At 43.0% G+C, this 19,184-nt stretch overlaps 2 protein-coding genes across 3 annotated transcripts in view; both read right to left on the bottom strand.

Moving 5' to 3' along the window:
• Window positions 1-15,271: 15,271 nt before the first annotated feature.
• Window positions 15,272-19,184, bottom strand: part of LOC109418407 (serine/threonine-protein phosphatase PP1-beta catalytic subunit) — a 278,303-nt gene continuing 274,390 nt past the window's right edge. Inside the window, exon 8 of one of the 2 annotated variants that reach the window (XM_029865674.2) lies at window positions 15,272-19,120. In XM_029865674.2, the coding sequence (XP_029721534.1) occupies window positions 19,004-19,120 (117 nt within the window). In that variant the 3' untranslated portion in view covers window positions 15,272-19,003. The remainder of the gene's footprint in view (window positions 19,121-19,184) is intronic. The other variant, XM_062855357.1, reaches the window with a different exon arrangement.
• On the bottom strand, window positions 18,110-18,598 carry LOC115254271 (uncharacterized). The gene has a single exon (XM_029853880.2). The coding sequence runs from the start codon at window positions 18,596-18,598 to the stop codon at window positions 18,110-18,112; it is 489 nt and encodes a 162-aa protein (XP_029709740.2).

The following is a 19,184-nucleotide window of genomic DNA, read 5'->3' as shown; positions in this document are numbered from 1 at the left end:
CAAAGCATTTCCGTTTTTACCATTCATTTACTGCCGTGAATCGCATATCAATCCCATCTTTGCTGGATTTCCTATGCAAATGGGACAGATATGCGATTCACGGCAGTTTACTTCTTCCCACTTCCCAAAATCTCCTATCCTTATCTCTTCGTAGAATCAGCCTTAGGGAAAATCGGATAAAACTAGCTACCCCGGCAAACTTTGTCTTGCCCACTTGTGGTGGTTTGTTTAGGTCATTGCAGCACTGCCCATAACTGCATATTTGTAACATTTGCATATTTTGATAGTATTGAGTTTTTTTTATCGGGGATCACCATCAACTCGCAAGTACTTTCGACTTCCTGAATAAAAATTTCAAGTTTGTTCTAGGATTTATGAAAAAATACTAAGTCATTTTGTCTCATTGACCAATGTAACTGCATAACAGGCACACTGGAAAAAAAAGGCTAGCTTTAAAGCGTGTCATCAATCATACATACATACATACATTTATTTGTTCCACATCATTAAGACAAGACATAATCAACAATACAACGCCACAATACTCGGTTTGTGGCTGCCGCTCTCCATCCTCGGTCACGCCCAATGCTCGCCAAGTCACGCTCCACCTGGTCCGCCCATCGTGCTCTCTGCGCTCCACGCCTTCTTGTGCCGACCGGATCCGTTGCAAACACCAGCTTTGCAGGGTTGTTGTCCGGCATTCTTGCAACATGCCCTGCCCACCGTATTCTTCCGGCTTTGGCCACCTTCTGGATGCTGGGTTCGCCGTAAAGTGCAGCGAGCTCGTGGTTCATCCTTCTCCGCCACACACCGTTCTCCTGCACACCGCCGAAGATCGTTCTTAGCACGCGTCGCTCGAAAACTCCGAGTGCTTGTAGGTCCTCCTCGAGCATGGTCCATGTCTCGTGCCCGTAGAGGATCACCGGTCTTATTAGCGTTTTGTACATGGTGCATTTGGTGCGTGGGTGAATCTTTTTCGACCGCAGTTTCTTCTGGAGCCCGTAGTAGGCCCGACTTCCGCTGATGATGCGCCTCCGAATTTCACGGCTCACGTTGTTGTCAGCCGTCAGTAAGGATCCGAGGTAGACGAATTCCTCCACCACCTCGAAAGTATCCCCATCTATCGTAACATTACTACCCAGACGGATCCGGTCGTGTTCGGTTCCGCCTACCAGCATGTACTTTGTTTTTGAGGCATTCACCACCAGTCCGACCTTTGCTGCTTCGCGTTTCAGGCGGGTGTACAGTTCTGCCACCGTTCCAAATGTTCTAGCGACAATGTCCATGTCATCCGCAAAGCACACAAATTGACCGGATTTTGTGAAAATCGTTCCCCGGCTGTTGAGCCCGGCTCGTCGCATCACACCTTCCAGCGCGATGTTGAAGAGTAGACATGAGAGTCCGTCACCTTGTCGCAGTCCCCGGCGAGATACGAATGAACTGGATAGTTCACCCGAAACCCTTACGCAGTTTTGCACACCGTCCATCGTTGCTTTAATCAGTCTAGTCAGCTTCCCAGGAAAGCCGTTTTCATCCATGATTCTCCATAGCTCTGCGCGGTCGATACTATCGTATGCCGCTTTGAAGTCGATGAACAGGTGGTGCGTTGGGACCTGGTATTCACGGCATTTCTGGAGGATTTGCCGTACGGTAAAGATCTGGTCCGTTGTCGACCGGCCGTCGATGAAGCCGGCTTGATAACTTCCCACGAACTCATTTGTTTTAGGTGACAGACGACGGAAGATGATCTGGGATAGCACTTTGTAGGCAGCATTCAAAATAGTGATCGCCCTGAAGTTCTCACATTCCAAATGGTCGCCTTTCTTGTGAATGGGGCAGATTACCGCTTCCTTCCACTCCTCCGGTAGCTGTTCGGTTTCCCAGATCCTGACTATCAGCCGATGCAGACAGGTGGCCAACTTTACTGGGCCCATCTTGATGAGTTCAGCTGCGATTCCATCCTTACCAGCTGCTTTGTTGGTTTTGAGCTGGTGAATGGCATCCTTAACTTTCCTCAGCGTGGGAGTTGGTTCATTTCCGTCCTCCGCTGCACTGGCATCGTCGTTCCTTCCGTTGCCGTGGGCTCCCGTGCCTACGTTCTCCACGCCGTTCAGGTGCTGATTGAAGTTCTGCTTCCACCTATCGATCACCTCACGTCCGTCCGTCAAGAGGCCTCCGCCTTTATCCCTGCATATTTCGGCTCGCGGCACGAAGCCGTTGCGGGATGCGTTGAGCTTCTGATAGAACTTTCGTGTTTCTTGGGAACGGTACCGCAGTTCCATTTCTTCACACTCCGCTTCTTCCAGGCTGCGTTTTTGCTCCCGAAAGAGGCGGGTCTGCTGTTTTCGCTTCTGTTTGTAACGTTCCACGTTCTGTCGGGTCCCTTGCTGCAGCATTACCGCCCTCGCTGCGTTCTTCTCCTCCAAAACCGTTCTGCACTCTTCGTCGAACCATTCGTTCCGTCGATTCCGTTCCACGTACCCGATGGTGCTCTCTGCTGCGTCGTTGATGGCTGCTTTCACTGTACTCCAGCAGTCCTCTAGAGGGGCCTCATCGAGCTCGCCCTCGTCTGGCAACGCGGTTTCGAGATTCTGCGCGTATGCTGAGGCGACATCCGGTTGCTTCAGTCGCTCTAGGTTGTACCGTGGCGGTCACCGGTACCGTACATTGTTGATGACGGAGAGTTTTGGGCGCAGTTTGACCATCACCAGATAGTGGTCGGAGTCGATGTTGGCGCCACGATAGGTCCTGACGTCGATAATGTCGGAGAAGTGCCGCCCGTCAATCAGAACGTGGTCGATTTGAGATTCCGTCTGCTGTGGTGATTTCCAGGTGTAACGATAAGGGAGGCTGTGTTGGAAAAAGGTGCTACGTATGGCCATATTTTTGGAGGCGGCGAAATCAATGAGTCGTAGGCCGTTTTCTTTCGTCTGCTGGTGGGCGCTGAACTTACCAATCGTCGGTCTGAATTCCTCCTCCTGGCCTACCTGAGCGTTCAAACCACCTATGATGATCTTGACGTCGTGGCTTGGGCAGCGATCGTACTCGCGTTCGAGCTGCGCGTAAAATGCGTCCTTGTCATCATCAGTACTTCCGGAGTGTGGGCTGTGCACGTTTATTATGCTGAAGTTGATGAATCGGCCCTTGATCCTCTACCTGCACATTCTTTCGTCGATCGGCCACCATCCGATCACGCGCCTCTGCATATCACCCATCACGATGAAAGCTGTTCCCAGTTCGCGTGTGTTGCCGCAGCTCTGGTAGATGGTATAATTACCTCTACACGTTCGCACCATGGATCCTGTCCAGCACACCTCCTGCAGCGCTACGATGCCGAACCCGCGGTGCTTCAGTAGTTCGGCGAGTATGCGGGTGCTCCCAATGAAGTTGAGAAATCGGCAGTTCCATGTACCGAGTTTCCAATCGCAAGTCCTTTTTGTTCGCTGGGGTCGTTGCCGTTGGTCTCGGTTCGTATGATTCTGTTGCTGATTTTCCGTTACAATGTTTTTTTACGGCTGGCTCGTAGGGCCTAACACCAACCTCCTACTTTCCGGAGGACCATAGTGCACAGTTGAGCTTAGAGTCCTTTCCTGGCACTCGGACGTAGATCAGCCGCCCCTAACATGGGGATCAGACGCTCAGGTTTGCCGAAGCAACCCCCCCCCCTTCCCTGTCGGCTTACGACCAAAGTTCCCACCGGGGTTGGTTACCCGATCTTCCCTGAGGTTGCTCATAGTTTCCATAGTTCTTTGTTGAGATAACAACCGTCGTGTTGTCTTCCGAAGGTTTCCAGTGAATTTAGCTTACCCTGCTACAACAAACCATCAGGTAGATCATTCCCTTCCGGTATGATTCTGCAGCCATAGGTAATCCTTACGCTGGTGGTGGGTACTCAATCATCATCACCATCATCATATTCTCGGAATTTCTTCAATGATTCCTTAGGAATTCATCCACGAGTTCCTTAAGGGGGTTCTTCAACGATTCCTCTATGAGTTTCTTCAGGGATTTCTCAAAGAGTTCCTTCAGGAGTTCTTCCTGGAGATCATTCAGGGATTTCTCTGCGACTTCCTTTATGGATTCCTCAAGCAGTTATTCGGGGCTTCCTTAAGGCATTTCGCCAGGAATTACTTCGCAGATGCATCTAGGAGTTTTTTTTTTTCAGGAATTATTCCAGGAAATACTTCTTAGATTCTTTCGAGGGATTCCTCAAGGAATTATGTTAAGAAGGATTCCACCAAGAGTTTTGTCAGGATTATTTTCTGAATTTTTTTTCAGGAATTCCTCAGAAAATTACTTCAGGAGTTCCTCCAAGATTTTTTTTCAAGTAGGGAATCGCGCCACTTGGGCGGTGGCTTCTATATTCGTCTGTTTTCCACTATAACTCAGTCAAATTTGAACCAATTGACACAACTTTTGGAATGTAGTGAGATAGGTATAGTATCTGCCCGTGTACAACATTTCAAGTCAATTGGTTCAAAATTGACTGAGTTATAGTGGAAAACAGACGAATATAGAAGCCACTGCCCAAGTGGCGCGATACCCTAATTCCTCCAGAATTACTCTAATGGTTCACCTCCATGTTTTTTTAAAGAAATTTCTCTAGGTATTTCTTCAAAGACTCCTTCAGGTACATCTTCAGGAATTCCTCAAGAAAATTTCTTCAGGACTTTTTCTTTCTAAATCGATTAAAGCAAGTTCAATGATCCTTCAGAATCTCATTCCTGGAGAATCCATCTAAGAAGTTCCATCAGTGATTCATCCAAGGTTTCAATTTCAAGGATTGTATTGTATTGTACAGTGACCCCACAATTTATGAATCAGCAAAAATGACCACAGTTTATGGATCACTCATTTGATGAACATGGTGATTCATAAATAGTGTACAAAATTAAGGTGATTCATCGGTGTGGGGTCACTGTAAATGTATTTTTTACACTGAAATAATTCCAAGAGCCTATTTTATCAGACACTACACTCAGAAATAAAAATATACACGGAATTACTATTATTTATGCATTTTGTATCCGCATCTCTTTCACTCTCTTTCTGTTTTCATGCTATCTGCCGTTTAGCCTGGGTTGAAGAGAAGTGTTTCGTCAACCCAGGCGAAGCACCAAATAGCATGAAAACAGAAAGAGAGTGAGAGAGATGCGTATACAAAATGCATAAATAATAGTAATTCCGTGTATACTTTTATTTCTGAGTGTACACGTACATTGTACCCGTAGCCTGACACGTTCAAGTTAAATGAATCGTTATACGTATCACAACATTAACAGTTCAGATTGAAAAGCCTTCTAATAAAACTCAATGATACTTGCGCATATCGGAGTTATATGCACATAACACGATCGACACATTAGCTTTGCATGGTTGCCGGGTGGAAATGCAACATTGGCAGCTAAAGTGGAATACGTTTTGCAGAATTTCGCAATTCCAATAAGTGAGCTTCGTGGTCGTGCGCCTAGCGGCGTCGGTCATTTAGGCGTTGTGAGTTCGATTCCCGCTCCAGCCCAAGGAAACTTTTTTTCAAAATGTGAAGGATATTATTAGAGATGCATATACATTGGCGCACCCAGCCCACATGATAGAAGCAAAATGCAAGACACATAACAGTATAATGGCGATCTGAGAGTCATACCACATGCGTCGCATATAACTCTCACTTCCCATTTTCAACCTACGATTAGATTCATATGTTATTCCAATAGTGCAGTAATATAGGACTGACATATAATTAAGACCGGGGGAGTTGGCTCAGTGTATGGGACTCTCCCAGTAGTTTGTACAGTGACCCCACACCGATGAATCACCTTAATTTTGTACACTATTTATGAATCACCATGTTGATCAAATGAGTGATCCATAAACTGTGGTCATTTTTGCCGATTCATAAATTGTGAGGTCACTGTACAAGAATTTCGCCCAGAGTTTTTTCAGAGATTCGAACAGGATTTTCTACAGGAGTTTTGTCACGGGTTCCTTCTGGAGCTCATTCAGGGATTCCTGTAGGAGTTCCTTCAGATTCCTCTAGGCAAGACCAACTTGTTGTGAATTTCAAATAACTCAACGTACATATGTACAGATGGGTAAATTATTGGATAAATTGGGAAAAAATCCACAGCTCAGGTGAGATTTGAACTCACGACCCTTATTCGCTAGACAAGTGCTTTACCAACTTCCTCTACAAGTGGTTGAGGAAGCGGTGCCTGTTTCAATACAGTTTCAATACAGTTTCAAACAATAAACAAATCGCTTTCGCTCTTCGTACATATGTACAAAAGAGATGATTATATTTGCGGTTTAGGGGAAGATGATATAGATCGATGAGATTAGAATTGAACCTTATGACAACTAAGTTGCCGGGTCATTAATTGGCTCGGTAGCTTAGTTGGTAAAGCACTTGTCTAGCGATAAAGGGTCGTGAGTTCAAATCTCACCTGAGCTGTGGATTTTTTCCCAATTTAACCAATAATTTACCCATCTGTACATATGTACGTTGAGTTATTTGAAATTCATAATTGACCACACGGACTGGTATTACCGAAAATTTGCACTTTGAGTGAGTCGACCAACTTGTTGGTTGCATTGAGCTTTTGAACGAAGTATTCGTTCGGCACTATCTTCGAATTTCGCAACTTCCGACGCATACGCGTACACATTTGAACTGCTTATGCATATCAACAATTTTGTTTCTATATTTAGGAACGTTGGGGCGTGATCTTATAAACTACACTTGTTATGCATTTTCCAAAACCTGCATTGACATTTCGATGCGAATGCTCATAGACACATCGACTTACTACACACTGGTGGGAATATCAATAATTGATCAGATCTTCACCGTTTGGCATATTCTCTAAAAATGCTATGAATAACAGGTCCCAACAAATCACCTAATCGTCGACTTCAAGACTACATACGATTACCGATCGTACAGAGCTGTAAAAAATCATGGACGAAAACGGTTTTCCTAGAAAACTAACGGTGTGCAATAGTGCGTGAGAGGAGTTTCTGGTGAACTCCTCAGTTAATTCGGGTCTGGCCAGGGACTGCGATAAAGCGTCTCTTCTCTTCAGGATCGCTCTGGAAGATGTAATGGGACAAGCCGGGCTTCACAGCTGGGGTACAATGTTCACGAAATCCGGTCAATTTGTGTGGTTTGCACACGACAATGACATTTGGAACAGAGCTGTACACCCGCCTGAAACGCGAAGCATCAAAGGTCGGCCTGATGGTAAATGCGTCAAAAACAAAGTAGGTACATGCAGACAATGCTTTCTTTCCAATCTCTAACAACATACATTTTTTAAATAATCATTTATTATTTCATTTTGTTTTCTTCTCATTTTGCTTCTTGCCACTTCTGCCTCGCATTATCTCATTTAGTTTTTTTTTCTTAAGCTTGTTCTTTTCTGTTTTTACTGGACTGATGATCTAGTTGATTTTTGTTCTCTCTCTTTATCTCCTTTCTGCTGCTTCTGTTTTCAACTTCTTTGCTACTTTTTACTCTTTCTTAACCTAGTAATTCAATAATAATAATAATCATAATAATATAATAATTTATATATTTAATTATTATTGTTTTTCCTTGCGTTTCTTTTGCATTCTCGCTTGTTTTCTGTGAGTGTGTATGTGTGTGGTTCTTTTCCCTCTTTCTTTCTGTTTTGGATATTTAAACACCCCGCGAACTGCTGTCACGGGAGCTCCTACAAGTTGGGTTGCTTTACCACGCCCTGCTGCTTTAGAGTGATTTGCTCCAACTACTCTTGATCCCGATTTTGGATTTGATGAATCCTCTTTTTTTATTGAGTGGGTGTTCTTACTTTGATATCTTCCAAATCGAGAGAAGCGAATTCTGCAAATTTGATCAAACGTTCTCGTACTCGATTTGGTGGGAGGTGCTTTCAAGTTTGAAAAATTACCTACGCTGAAAAACCTAGTATTGCGATTTTTATTGGGAGAAAAAGTGTGGGAAAAGCTAAAGTACGGTTTCAATTCATCAAAAGGAACCGAAAAAAAACTCTAACGCTATTAAACTACAAGGACGACTACACTCCGCATGGTTTCTTGCCTTAATTTCATGTACACTGGGATTCTGTTTTGTTCTCTGTTCTCCTTCGCGTTCTACATACTACGTAATATTTATACAATACAGGGTAAAAAAGAGTAATTTCTAGTTTACTTGAAAGAGAGTGTAAAAGTTTTTTGTTTAGTACAAAAAAGGTGACTGTTTTGTTCCTAAAAGGTTCAGTTGGCAGATCTGACCGAAAGATGTCGTGATTGTTGATTTCTCACCTCGAACCAAAAACATTCATCACAGCCTACTGTGGTTGGTTTATGCAAGGTTCATTTGCGTCCGGAGGAAGAATAAGAAGAAGAAAACTGCAAATATGGCGTATGAGAATGAAGCAGCGCTGTTTGTAAGGTAAAAGGGAAATTTGCTTCGTTTTGCGAAGCAAATGCAAGTGCCGTTTTGCTTCAGTGTTCCCCCGTACGCGTACGGGAACAAAGACTAAATGCACTAAGATGTTTTAGAGTGGGGGAATAAAAGATAGAATCAATAACAATTCTGCAGTACGACTACATCGAGAAGGCAATTGATTTTTGTTTGTTTTTTGACTTGTGATCAGCAAAAATTAGGGAGGTTAAAACTTTAGCATTAATTTATATACACATGCGCGCGCGCACGGACGTTTCCTTCACTTATCGTTGGCACGCCAAGCACGAAACGAAATTTATTTCAGTTAAATATCATTTAAACATGGTAAAACAGGTCAGCTTTTGTTTCCATTCTTGCATCAGTTTCGATTGCTCTCACGCACGAGAGACCATTCGTGTTCCGGCTTGCATTTAGTTGGATCATATTGTAACTACATTTATATCATTATTAATTCAATAATTTTTCTCAGTGTTTTTCTGTGACGGTCACACTCACACAGCTGCACAGATTTTGTTTGCACGTGTGTGCGTGTGTTTCCGTCTTTCAAGTGGCGACCAGGACCCCTTGCTTCCAGTTCAGTTGGTGTACCTTGTTTTGATTATACTTCGGATTTTATTACCTCTTACATTATTGGTTCGTTAGCTAACTTTTAGTTTTTGTCAGACTAACTTTGATATTATTCGATCGGATTCCTCCCTCTGATCGCGCCTACATTTTTTTTTCGAGAACCACCGACAGCTTTTCTTTGTTCATTTTTTCTTCCGGTCACCATTTGCGTGTCGCCCCGTCTCTTCTATATTTGTTTCTATGAGTTTCCTTAGTGTTAGGTTTATGAATTGTTTTACTGGTTCTAAACAACATTGCTATATATTTGCACTGGCTGTTTTGCTTCAGTGTGGGGGTGAGTGTTTACCGCGTTGTGTTTGAGTGTAAATGTATGTTTTCTGTTGAATAGTGTTTCCTCGTGTGTTTCTGTGTATTTGTGTTACATTGGTATAGTATAAAACATGATTATCATCACTGATCGTTTGTTATGTTTGCGGTTGTTTCCTTTGTTCTTGCATTATTCTTTACACATCATCAGTAACGTGGTTTATTTTTTCTGTATCAATTATATAAATACACACACATTTCTGTTTCTATCACACTCTCACCATGCTCATTCTCAATCTCTTTTGCTCTTGTTCTATAGTTTATTTTTGCTCACACAGGTAGCGTTACACACGACCGCCGGAAGTAGTATTGGTGCGAGGGATGGTGGTGGGAACGGGGAATAATGCGAATAATGGAAGTTTCACCAAACTATGCGTGATTTTTTGTTTCTCTGATATTAGACAATCATCACAGTTGCTCCAGTACGGTACGATAGAATGCACATCTAGGGGTTATGTTGGTTTCAGTCTAGAGAAGAAGGTCTATTTTTGTTTCCGCTAGACAGATGGGTTGATACTGTAGTCTTCTTTTTTCTATTGCAACTATTTCACACAGATTTATACAGAGGGACCAGTCAATACAGTGTTGCTGTAGATGTGAAGCTGATTTGTGTTATCATCGTCAGTAAAGAGTTCATACTAGAGTTTACCTAAATTTCAAACAAAACTGAAACAAATTATATAAAAGGATGGAGTATTCGACACTGAGAAGCAGGATCTGTTCCAGTTGGGACGTAACTCCAGGAAAATGAAGAAGAAAGATTTTCAAACTAGAATTCTATTCTTCCTAGAGACCAAGAATGTTTTCGCAACTATTGAGAGACTTAAACGTTGATTTTAAAGCGTACAATAAGTAATATGAAACGAGCTCACCAATCTTTTACCACTTGCCACCCATGATCAAACGTTTAAAAATGCAGTGGCGTACGTGGGACCACGCACAATTCGCAAACAGAACGTCAGATTTGAGCCGGATTTGCTTTATTCCAGTAATTTCAAATTTCTTCTTTCAAATTAGTATTCAAATTTCTTCTAAGCCTTCGCCAATATTCAAAACGACTCGTTGACAGGTGAAAGATGAAAATTGGTGAGCCTGTTCCATACTGTTTTCACATCACCACTGGAACAAAACCAACCTTTCGAGTAAAATGTTTTACGAGCACTTACTCGATTTACAATTGAGAGCTATATCTTTGTCAAAACGAACATGTTTGCTTTCGTGTATCGTATGGCTCAAGCATACAGAACACATGCTGTTGTATCCAACGCCATATTCAGCCAACCGTTAGGAAACCCTAATCCAAATAGCCTGCTTTGTTTCCGCAAATCGTCTAGAAATTTCTTCTGGGAAGCCTTATGGAACTCCTTTCAGAAAATCTTCTGGGAGTTCTTTCTTCGAATCCTACACGAGTTTCTTCGGAAAATCATTCAGTAGCTCCTTATGGGATTCCATCAAGAGTTACATCAAGAATTTCTCTAGAAGTTCTTTCTGCGATTCCAGCCGGAGTTTCTCCTGGGCTTCTGTTGAATACCCTCCAGAATCATCTTTGCTATTTCTCCAGGATTTTTCTAATGAGATTCCTCCAGGAGTTCCATTAGGAAATCTTCCAGAAGTTCGTTTTGATAATTCCTCAGGAGTTCCTTCTGGAAATCTCCAGGAGTTCCTCCTAAAAATTCCTCAAGAATTCCTTCTAAAAATCATCTGTAAGTTAATTCTGGAAATTTTCCAAGAATTCTTTCTGGCAATCCTCCAGAAGATTCTTCTGAAAACACTTCAGGAATTTCTAGTGGAAATCTTGCAGGAATTCTTTCTGAGAATCTTCCAGTTTCTCCGGAAACTCCATCAGATGTTTCTCGTTGGAATCCTCCGGAAGCTCCTTCTTAAAATCATCCAAAAAACTTTTTTTTTCTGGAAATCCCCAGAAATTCCTCCTGGGAGCCACCCACATTTTTTTTTTCAGAATATCTTCTAGGAGTTCTTCCTGGATCCTGCAGGAGCTCCTTGTAGAATCCCATCACGAGTTCCATCTGAGATTCTTCAATCAATTCTTTCTGGCATTCTCCCAGGAAATTATGTTGGGATTAATTCAGGAAGTTCTCCAGTGCCTTCTGGAAGTCTAGCATGACTTCCTCCTAGCACTACAGCTGTAGTTCCACTTGGGATTCCTGTGGGAGTTCCTTTTGGAATTTATCCATGACTTCTTTCTTGAACCTTTCCAAGAGCTTCTACTGAATTTCCTCCAGAATCGTCTTTGGTATTTTTTCAAAAATTTCCTCATGGGATTCCTCCAGGAGTTCTCTCTGGAAAACCTTCAGAAGTTCTTTTTAGTAATTCTACAGCACTTACTCCTGGCAATCCTCTGAGTTCCTTCGGGAAATCTCCGGAGTTTCTTCTGAAAACCATCTGTAAATTCTTTCTGGAAATTTTCCACGAATTCTTTCTCCAGTTTCTTCGGAAAATCCATCAGATGTTTCTCGTTCTAATCCTCCGGGAGCTCCTTCTAGAAATCCTCCAAAAGTTTTGTTTTTCAGAAAATCCACATTTTTTTTCAGGATATCTTCCAGGAGTTCTTTCTGGAACTTCTCCAGGAGCTCCTTGTGGAATTCCATCACGAGTTCCATCTGAGATTCTTCAATGGATTCCGTTCGGGCATTCTTCCAGGAAATCCTGTTGGGATTCACTCAGGAAATTCTCCAGAAGTTTCTTCTGGAAGTCCAGCATGCAGGAGTTCCTCCTAGTATTCCAGCAGTAGTTCCTCTTGGGATTCCTGTGGGAGTTCCTTCTGGAATTCATCAATGACTTCTTTCTTGGAATTCCTCAAGAGCTTCTTCTGAATTTCCTCCAGAATCGCCTATGGTATTTTTTCTAGAATTTCCTTATTGGATTCGTCCAGGAGTTCCTTCTGGAAAACCTTCACAAGTTGTTTCTGGTAATTCTTCAGGACCTCTTTCTGGCAATCCTCTGAGTTTCTTCTGAAAACCATCTGTAAATTCTTTCTAGAAATCTTCCACGGATTCTTTCTGAGAATCCTTCAGTTTCTTCGGGAAATCCATGTTTCTCGTTTCTCGTTGGAATCCTCCGGGAGCTCCTTCAAGAAATCCTCCAAAAGATTTTTTTTTCTGAAAATCCTCCTGGGAGCCACCCACAATTTTTTGAGGATATCTTCTAGGAGTGCTTTCTGGAGAATTCCTTCTGGAACTCTTCCAGGAAATCCTGTTCGGATTCATTCTGGAAATTCTCCCAGAAGTTCCTTCTGGAATTCTGGCAGGAGTTCCTCCTAGGATTCTAGCAGGAGTTCCTCTTGGCATTCTTGTGGGAATTCCTTCAGAAATTCATCAATTTCTTCTTTCTTGGGCTTCCCCAGGAGCTTCTACTGGAATGCTGAATTTCCTGCAAAATCATCTTTGAAATTTTTCCCGGTGTTCCTTCTGAAAATCCTCCAGAAGATTCTTCTAGCACTCCTCCAAGAATTCTTTCTGGGAATCCGTCTGGTATGCCTTCTACGAGCTTTCGTGGGATTCCTTCTGGAAGTCCTTGTGGGAGCCCTCCTGGAAATGTTCCTGTTTCTTCTGGCAATCCTCCAGGAGTTACTAATAGGAATGCTCCAAGAGCAATTGAGAAAATCCTGTGGAAGTGCATTCTGGAAATAGTTTTTTCTGGGAATTCCCCAAGCGTTCTTTTTGGAAATCCACCAAGAGTTGTTTCTAAGAATCCTCCACAAATTTCTTCTAGTTCTTCTGGAAATCCTCCAGGAATTCCTTCTAGAAGTCTTCCTGGAAATCCTCCAGAAGTGCCTTCTGGGAATCCTCCCAAGAGTTCATTCTGAAAATCCTCCATGGATTCTTTCTGGGAATCCTCCAGAAAATCTTTCTGGAAGCCCTCCAGGACTTCCTCTAGAAATTTCCCTCTGGAATTTCTCCATGAGTTCCTCCAAGGTTTTCTAAGGCTCAATAATAAAGAGTTCATTCTGAGATTCTTCTATGAATTCTTTCTGACATTTTTCCAACAAATACAACTGGAATTCGTCCTTGAATTTACCCAGAAGTTCCTTCTGGGATTCCAGCAGGACTTGTTCTTGGAATTTCTTTTAGGGTTCCTTCTGGAATTCATCCACGACTTCATTCTTGAACTTCCCCAAGGGCTTCTACTGAATTCCCTCCAGAATCGTATTTGGCTTATTTCCAGGATTTCCTAATGGGATTCCTCCTGGAGTTCCTTCTGGAAATCCTCCAGAAGTTCATTGTGGAGAATCTCCAAGTTTTTGTTTGTATTCTCCTTGCGTTCCTTCCTAGAATCCTACATGAGTTCCTGCTGGAAATCTCCAAGAGTTTTTTTTTTGGAAATCATCTAGAAATACTTTCTGGAAATCCTCCAGCACTTCCTTCTGTAAATCCTTCTGGGATTCCTGACGGAAACCCAAGTGGAATTCCTTCTGGAAATAGTTTCTAATGGGAAGAATTAGGAAGAATCAAGAAAATAATTTCTTAAAATCTATCTTTTAATTATTCCTTAAGACTTCCTTTCGAGAGTCCTTCATGAGTTCCTTGTGAAAATTGCTCAGGAGTTCTTTCTGGAAATTCTCCAAAAGTTCCTTCAAGAAATCCTCCAACAGTTCGTTATGGGAATCCTCCTGGAATTCCTGCTGGAATTTAGTTTGAAGACCTTCCAGTTTCTTCTGGAAATCCATCAAGATTTTTTTTTTCTTCTGAAAATCTTCTTTTTGGAAATTCTCAAAGACTTCATTCTTGGAGTCCTTCATGAGTTCCATCCGGAAATTTCCAATAGTCCCCTTTGGAAATTGCCTGGAAGTTCTTTCTGGAAGTTCTCCAAATGATTCTTCTAGGAATCCTCCGAGAGTTGTTTCTGGGAATCTTGCCGGAAAACCTTCTGGAAAATCAGCCAGTTTCTTCTGACTGTGCTCCAGGAGTTTCTTCTGGAAATCCATCAAGAGCTCATTTTGAAAATCTTCTTTTTGGAAATTTTCACAGACCTACTTCTGAGAGTCTTCTATAAGTTCTTTGTGAAAATTGCTCAGGAGTTCGATCTGGGGATCCTCGAGAATTTTCTTCATCATCTGAGAGTTCTTTCTGGAAATTCTCCAAAAATTCCTTCTAGGAATCCTCCAAGTGCTCTTTCTGGAATTCCTTCTAGGAGAACAACTCCAGGGGTTCCTTCTGGGAATCTTCCAAGAGCTTTCTCAGAAAATCTTTCAGAAATTCCTTCTGCAAGCCTTCCTTCTTCTGTAAATTACCAGGAATTCTTTCTGAGGATCCTCCGAAAGATTTTTCTTAAGAGTTCAATTGACAATTCAAGAGTTCATGTTGAAAATCTTCTACTTTTTGGTAATTTTCAAAGACTTTCTTTTGAGAGTCTTCTATGAGAAAATTGCTCAAGAGTTCGTTCTGGAATTCCTCCAAGATTTCCATCTGAAAATCATCTGGGAGTTCTGTCTAAAAAAATATCCAAAAGTTCCTTCTAGGAATTCTCCAAGAGTTCCTCCTGGGAACCCAACTGAAATTCCTTTTGGAAATCTTCCAGTTTCTTCTGGAAATTCTCCAAGAGCTTTTTCAAAAAATCTTCCAGAAATTCCTTTTGGATGCATTTCTAGCATTTCTTCTGGACATCACCAGAAATTCTTTCTGAGAATCAAAAAGAAAAAGAGTCTTCTGAAAATCCTTCAAAAATACCTTGTGGTAATCCTCTAGGAGTTTCTTCTGGAAGTTTCGCAAGAGTTGATTCTGCGAATCCTCCAGAAATTTCTTCTATGATCTTCTGGAAATCTTCCAGTTTTCTTTGGCAATCATCAAAGAAGCCCTTTTGGAAATCCTTCAAGTGTTCCTTCTGGGCATCCTCCAAGAGTTCTTTCTGAGAATCCTCCAGGAATTCTTTCTAAAAACCTTCCTGGAATTCCTTCTGAAAATCTCCCAGGAAATCTTTCTAGAAATTATCCAAAAATAATTTCTGGGAATCCTTCAAAAATTCCTTTTGGGAGGCCCTCCTTGAATTCCGTTTGGTAGTCTTCCAGTTTCTTCTGAGAAGCCTCGAGGAATACTTCTGGAAATCCTGCAAAATCTGTTTCCGAAAATATTTCAGGAATTTATGATGGAAGCGTACCCGGAATTCCTTCCGCAAATCTTCCAGAAGTCTGTTCTAGGTATTCCCAGAAAATTCTTCTGAAATTTCTTCAGATGTTCCTTATGGGAATCCTCTAGGACTGCATTTTGAAAATCTCTAGGAGTTTCTTCTGGGAATCCTCCAAGAGTTGTATCTGAGAATCCTCCACAAATTTCTTCTGGAAACCTTCAAGTTTTTCTCTGGAAATCCTCCAGGAGTTTCTTCTAGGAATCCTCCGGCCGTCTATCTAAGAATCCTTCAGAATTTTCTTCTAAAAGCCTTCCTGGACTAACTTCCTGAAATCTTCCATGGGATTTTTTTTCTGGAAATCTTCTAAAAATTCCATCTGGAAGACGTCCGGGAATTGTACAGGTGTTCTTTCTGAGAATCCTCTAGAAATTCCTTCTGGAATTTCTCCATGACGTCCTTCTGGGAATCCTCGAAGAGCTCTTTCTGAGATTCCACAAGAATTTCCTTCTGTCTATCGATCAACTGATTAACATCAGCGAATCCAATCAGCGCAGATTCGTTCTTTCTCTGTTGGGCGTTAATATTTCAGCCTCATGGGTTTGGAACCTTTCAAATAGCGTACGATTTTCTTCGGCATTTGCTAGTGAACCTCATGATGTCAGGCCTAACGCACAACATTGTGTACGGTACACCAAACTTCATAGGACGATCAACACATTCTCTTGAATCATCCAGGTATGATGACCAATCGGTGTCTTGACTGCTTTGCGCAGTTTTTGAGTCTAAACTTGGTTGCTAGAGCTTAAATGATTGCTGCTTCTTGAGTTTACCCACGTTTTGATATTTGGAACTGACATTATAAAGCTTGCTTGACTTCTTTTGTCAGACGTATACTGCCACCACTCGCATAACAGTTCCATCTTTGCTGGTTTTCCTTTTCATATGGGACTGTTTTGCGAGTGGAGGGTATACTTCCAATAAGTAGCAAATCGTTAACACAGATGATGAAGTACACTAATCCATCGTCTATTTGTCGATGCTTCTTACGTAAAGACATTAGTCATGTTTGGAGTGGACAAATGATCAGCAAATGGTTCAGCTTTTCGTTCCAGGATCTAAGGCTCTGCTTCAAACCATACAGAGATTATTCCAACTTGCAGACTTGATTGGGTTTACTGGCCACACCATTCGGAACAGCCATGTAGTGGTCTTCCTTCGAGTCCCCATACGGAAGGCTGTTTCCACGTCAATGTGATGGATGAAGACACAACATTGAAGCATATCGGGACGACCAGGCTTTGCATATTTCCCAAGTAAATGACAAAGTCGCATCGAGATCGGGATGATCACGCATGTTGTTCGGGATGACCATGCTTTATACACTGTTTATGCCGTTAAGGCACTGCATTGAAGCACATCGGGACGACCACGCAACAGTTGAAATGACATGTTGTTCGGGATGGCCAGGCCATGCTTTGTACACTATTTAGGCACAGCATTAAAGCATGTCGGGACGACCTCACAGCAGTTGAAATAGAATGTTGTTCGAGACAACCCTGAATTGCACTGTTTAGGCATAGCAAGCACGTCGGGACGACCACGCTTTGCACATTCCCTAGAGGAAATGACAAAGTCGTATTGATCAGAACGACCACGCAAGAGTTGACATGGCATGTTGTTTGGGACGACCGCATTTTGCACACTGTTTAAGTGCAGTATTGAAGCACGTCGAGACGACCACCCAATAGCTGAAATGGTCGGACGACCATGCTTGACATACTGTTTAGACACAACAAGTACGTTGGGACGACCACGCTTGGTAAGAAAACGACAATCGTATTGATCAGGATGACCACGCAAGAGTAGTTATGGCACAAATTTCCCAAACGGAGGGGAACGTGCCTCTAGAGTCGACCTACTGATACCGGATACTCTCTGGTTTAGGTACAACATTGAAGAACATCGGGACGACCGTGTAACAATTTCAATGGCATTGTGTTCGGAGCGCCCGATTCCATTCGAGTCGCCGTAGAGATGTTCACGCTACTGTTCTTCATTCTGGTTGGTTTAAAAACATGCCAGTGCTCAGATATGCAGCGTGAAACCAGAACCCAAATAGACCCAGAAGAATCAGTTGAAAATGTAATACCTACGTTGTTATTTCAGAAGAAAATGATTTGAAACTACAAAAAAAGATAAGTTAAAAAAAAAACAGATTCACCAATTTCATGGAAAAACGGATTTCTCCACAAAACAATTGTTCAACCACATGATTTTTTTTCGCTGTCCATATGCGTGCTGTATTTATGCTCAGAAATTTTTCATGGAGTTCCATTTGTTTCTTCTGTTTTCTGTGACTTAAGCCCAACGTTTCGAGAATGTTTGTTTTTTAACCTGATCAAACTGAAGAAAAAGAGAAAAAAAAACATCTTCTAAAATATAAAGAAAAAGTACAAAAGTTCATCTCTAAAAACTAAAATGACTCAGTTGTGATTTACTCTTGTGTATGCGTGTGAGAAAGCTTCTTTCCGAAGCTTCATTTGACGAACCTAAAAAAAGAAAGCTAATCAAGCACTAATCCTAATTCTCTCTACTGCAAATTTTAAATCGAAGAAATTTGGATGCGTCCCTCCCTTAAAACCCCCATCAATGAACCCTCCGAAAGGTGGAGAACGTTACTGACGATGACGCTGACGATGATGATGATGCAGATTGCAGCGGCGGAGGAAGCCCACCGGTGCCGCCGATCGGTGCTGTCGATGATGCTGATGAGGGTGCCGAAGAGGACGACGACGACGACGACTTCAGCGGTACCCACGGTGATCCGGCGGAGGCGGAAGAACTAGAACTAGATGGCGGAGGAACGGCGATTTGTACGGTTACGGCCCGAGGTGGCAATGCTGACGCTGACGGTGACGGTGATGATTCTACTGATGGTGAGTGCAGACGCAACGAGTGCAACTGCTGCACCATTACCTGGGCGGGAGGGGGCGGAGGGGGTGGTATGGTTACAATCAGTTCTTCCTCGTACTCCTCCTCGTTCGGTTCCGGATCGTCGTCGTCTTCGTGGTGGTGGTGATGGTTGTTACTGTAGTGCACGTGTCTTACTGGTTCATAATCACAGGAGGGGCCCATAAATGGCGATTGCTGTTGCTGGGAGGAAGAGGACGGTCGTCGGGAGTGCTGCTGATAATGGCGGGGGTGGTGATTTTGGTTTTCTAGGGCGCTACTACTGCTGTTACTGCTGGAGAATGAATCGGACAAACCTGCCCCGGCGCCGACGGGGACGGCTGATGATGATGCTGCTGCTGCTGCTGCGGTTGATGATGATGATGAAGACAGAGACGATGGTGGTGGTGGAGCGGGTGGGGTATTTGCCAGATCAGATGGTCCCGATCCTGCAGGTTCTGCTGCTGATGATGACGATGATGATGACGCTTTTTGTTTCCTGCTGCTGCTGCTTCCGCCGCCACCACCACCACTGCCGCCGCCGCCGCGCCGTCGTCGGGTCAGATAGCGATTCAGAAGGGAGAGAAATTATTATTTCCGTTTGCTCGGCGGCAGCTGTTGATTCTGGTTCCGCTGGGGCGTCTGCGGTCGCTGCGCGTTCGTGCCAGAGTACTGGTACTTGGCCTTCTTCTCCGATGGTTTCAGGATCTGCAAAAGGAGACAGATTCCACGAATTAGCTTTCACTCGAATCTAGGACATCCCGTCCAGTCA

This window comes from Aedes albopictus, chromosome 3 (genome assembly GCF_035046485.1).
Source record: "Aedes albopictus strain Foshan chromosome 3, AalbF5, whole genome shotgun sequence".
In the NCBI taxonomy this organism is placed as follows: domain Eukaryota; kingdom Metazoa; phylum Arthropoda; class Insecta; order Diptera; family Culicidae; genus Aedes; species Aedes albopictus.
This window is presented reverse-complemented; position numbering and strand designations above follow the sequence as displayed.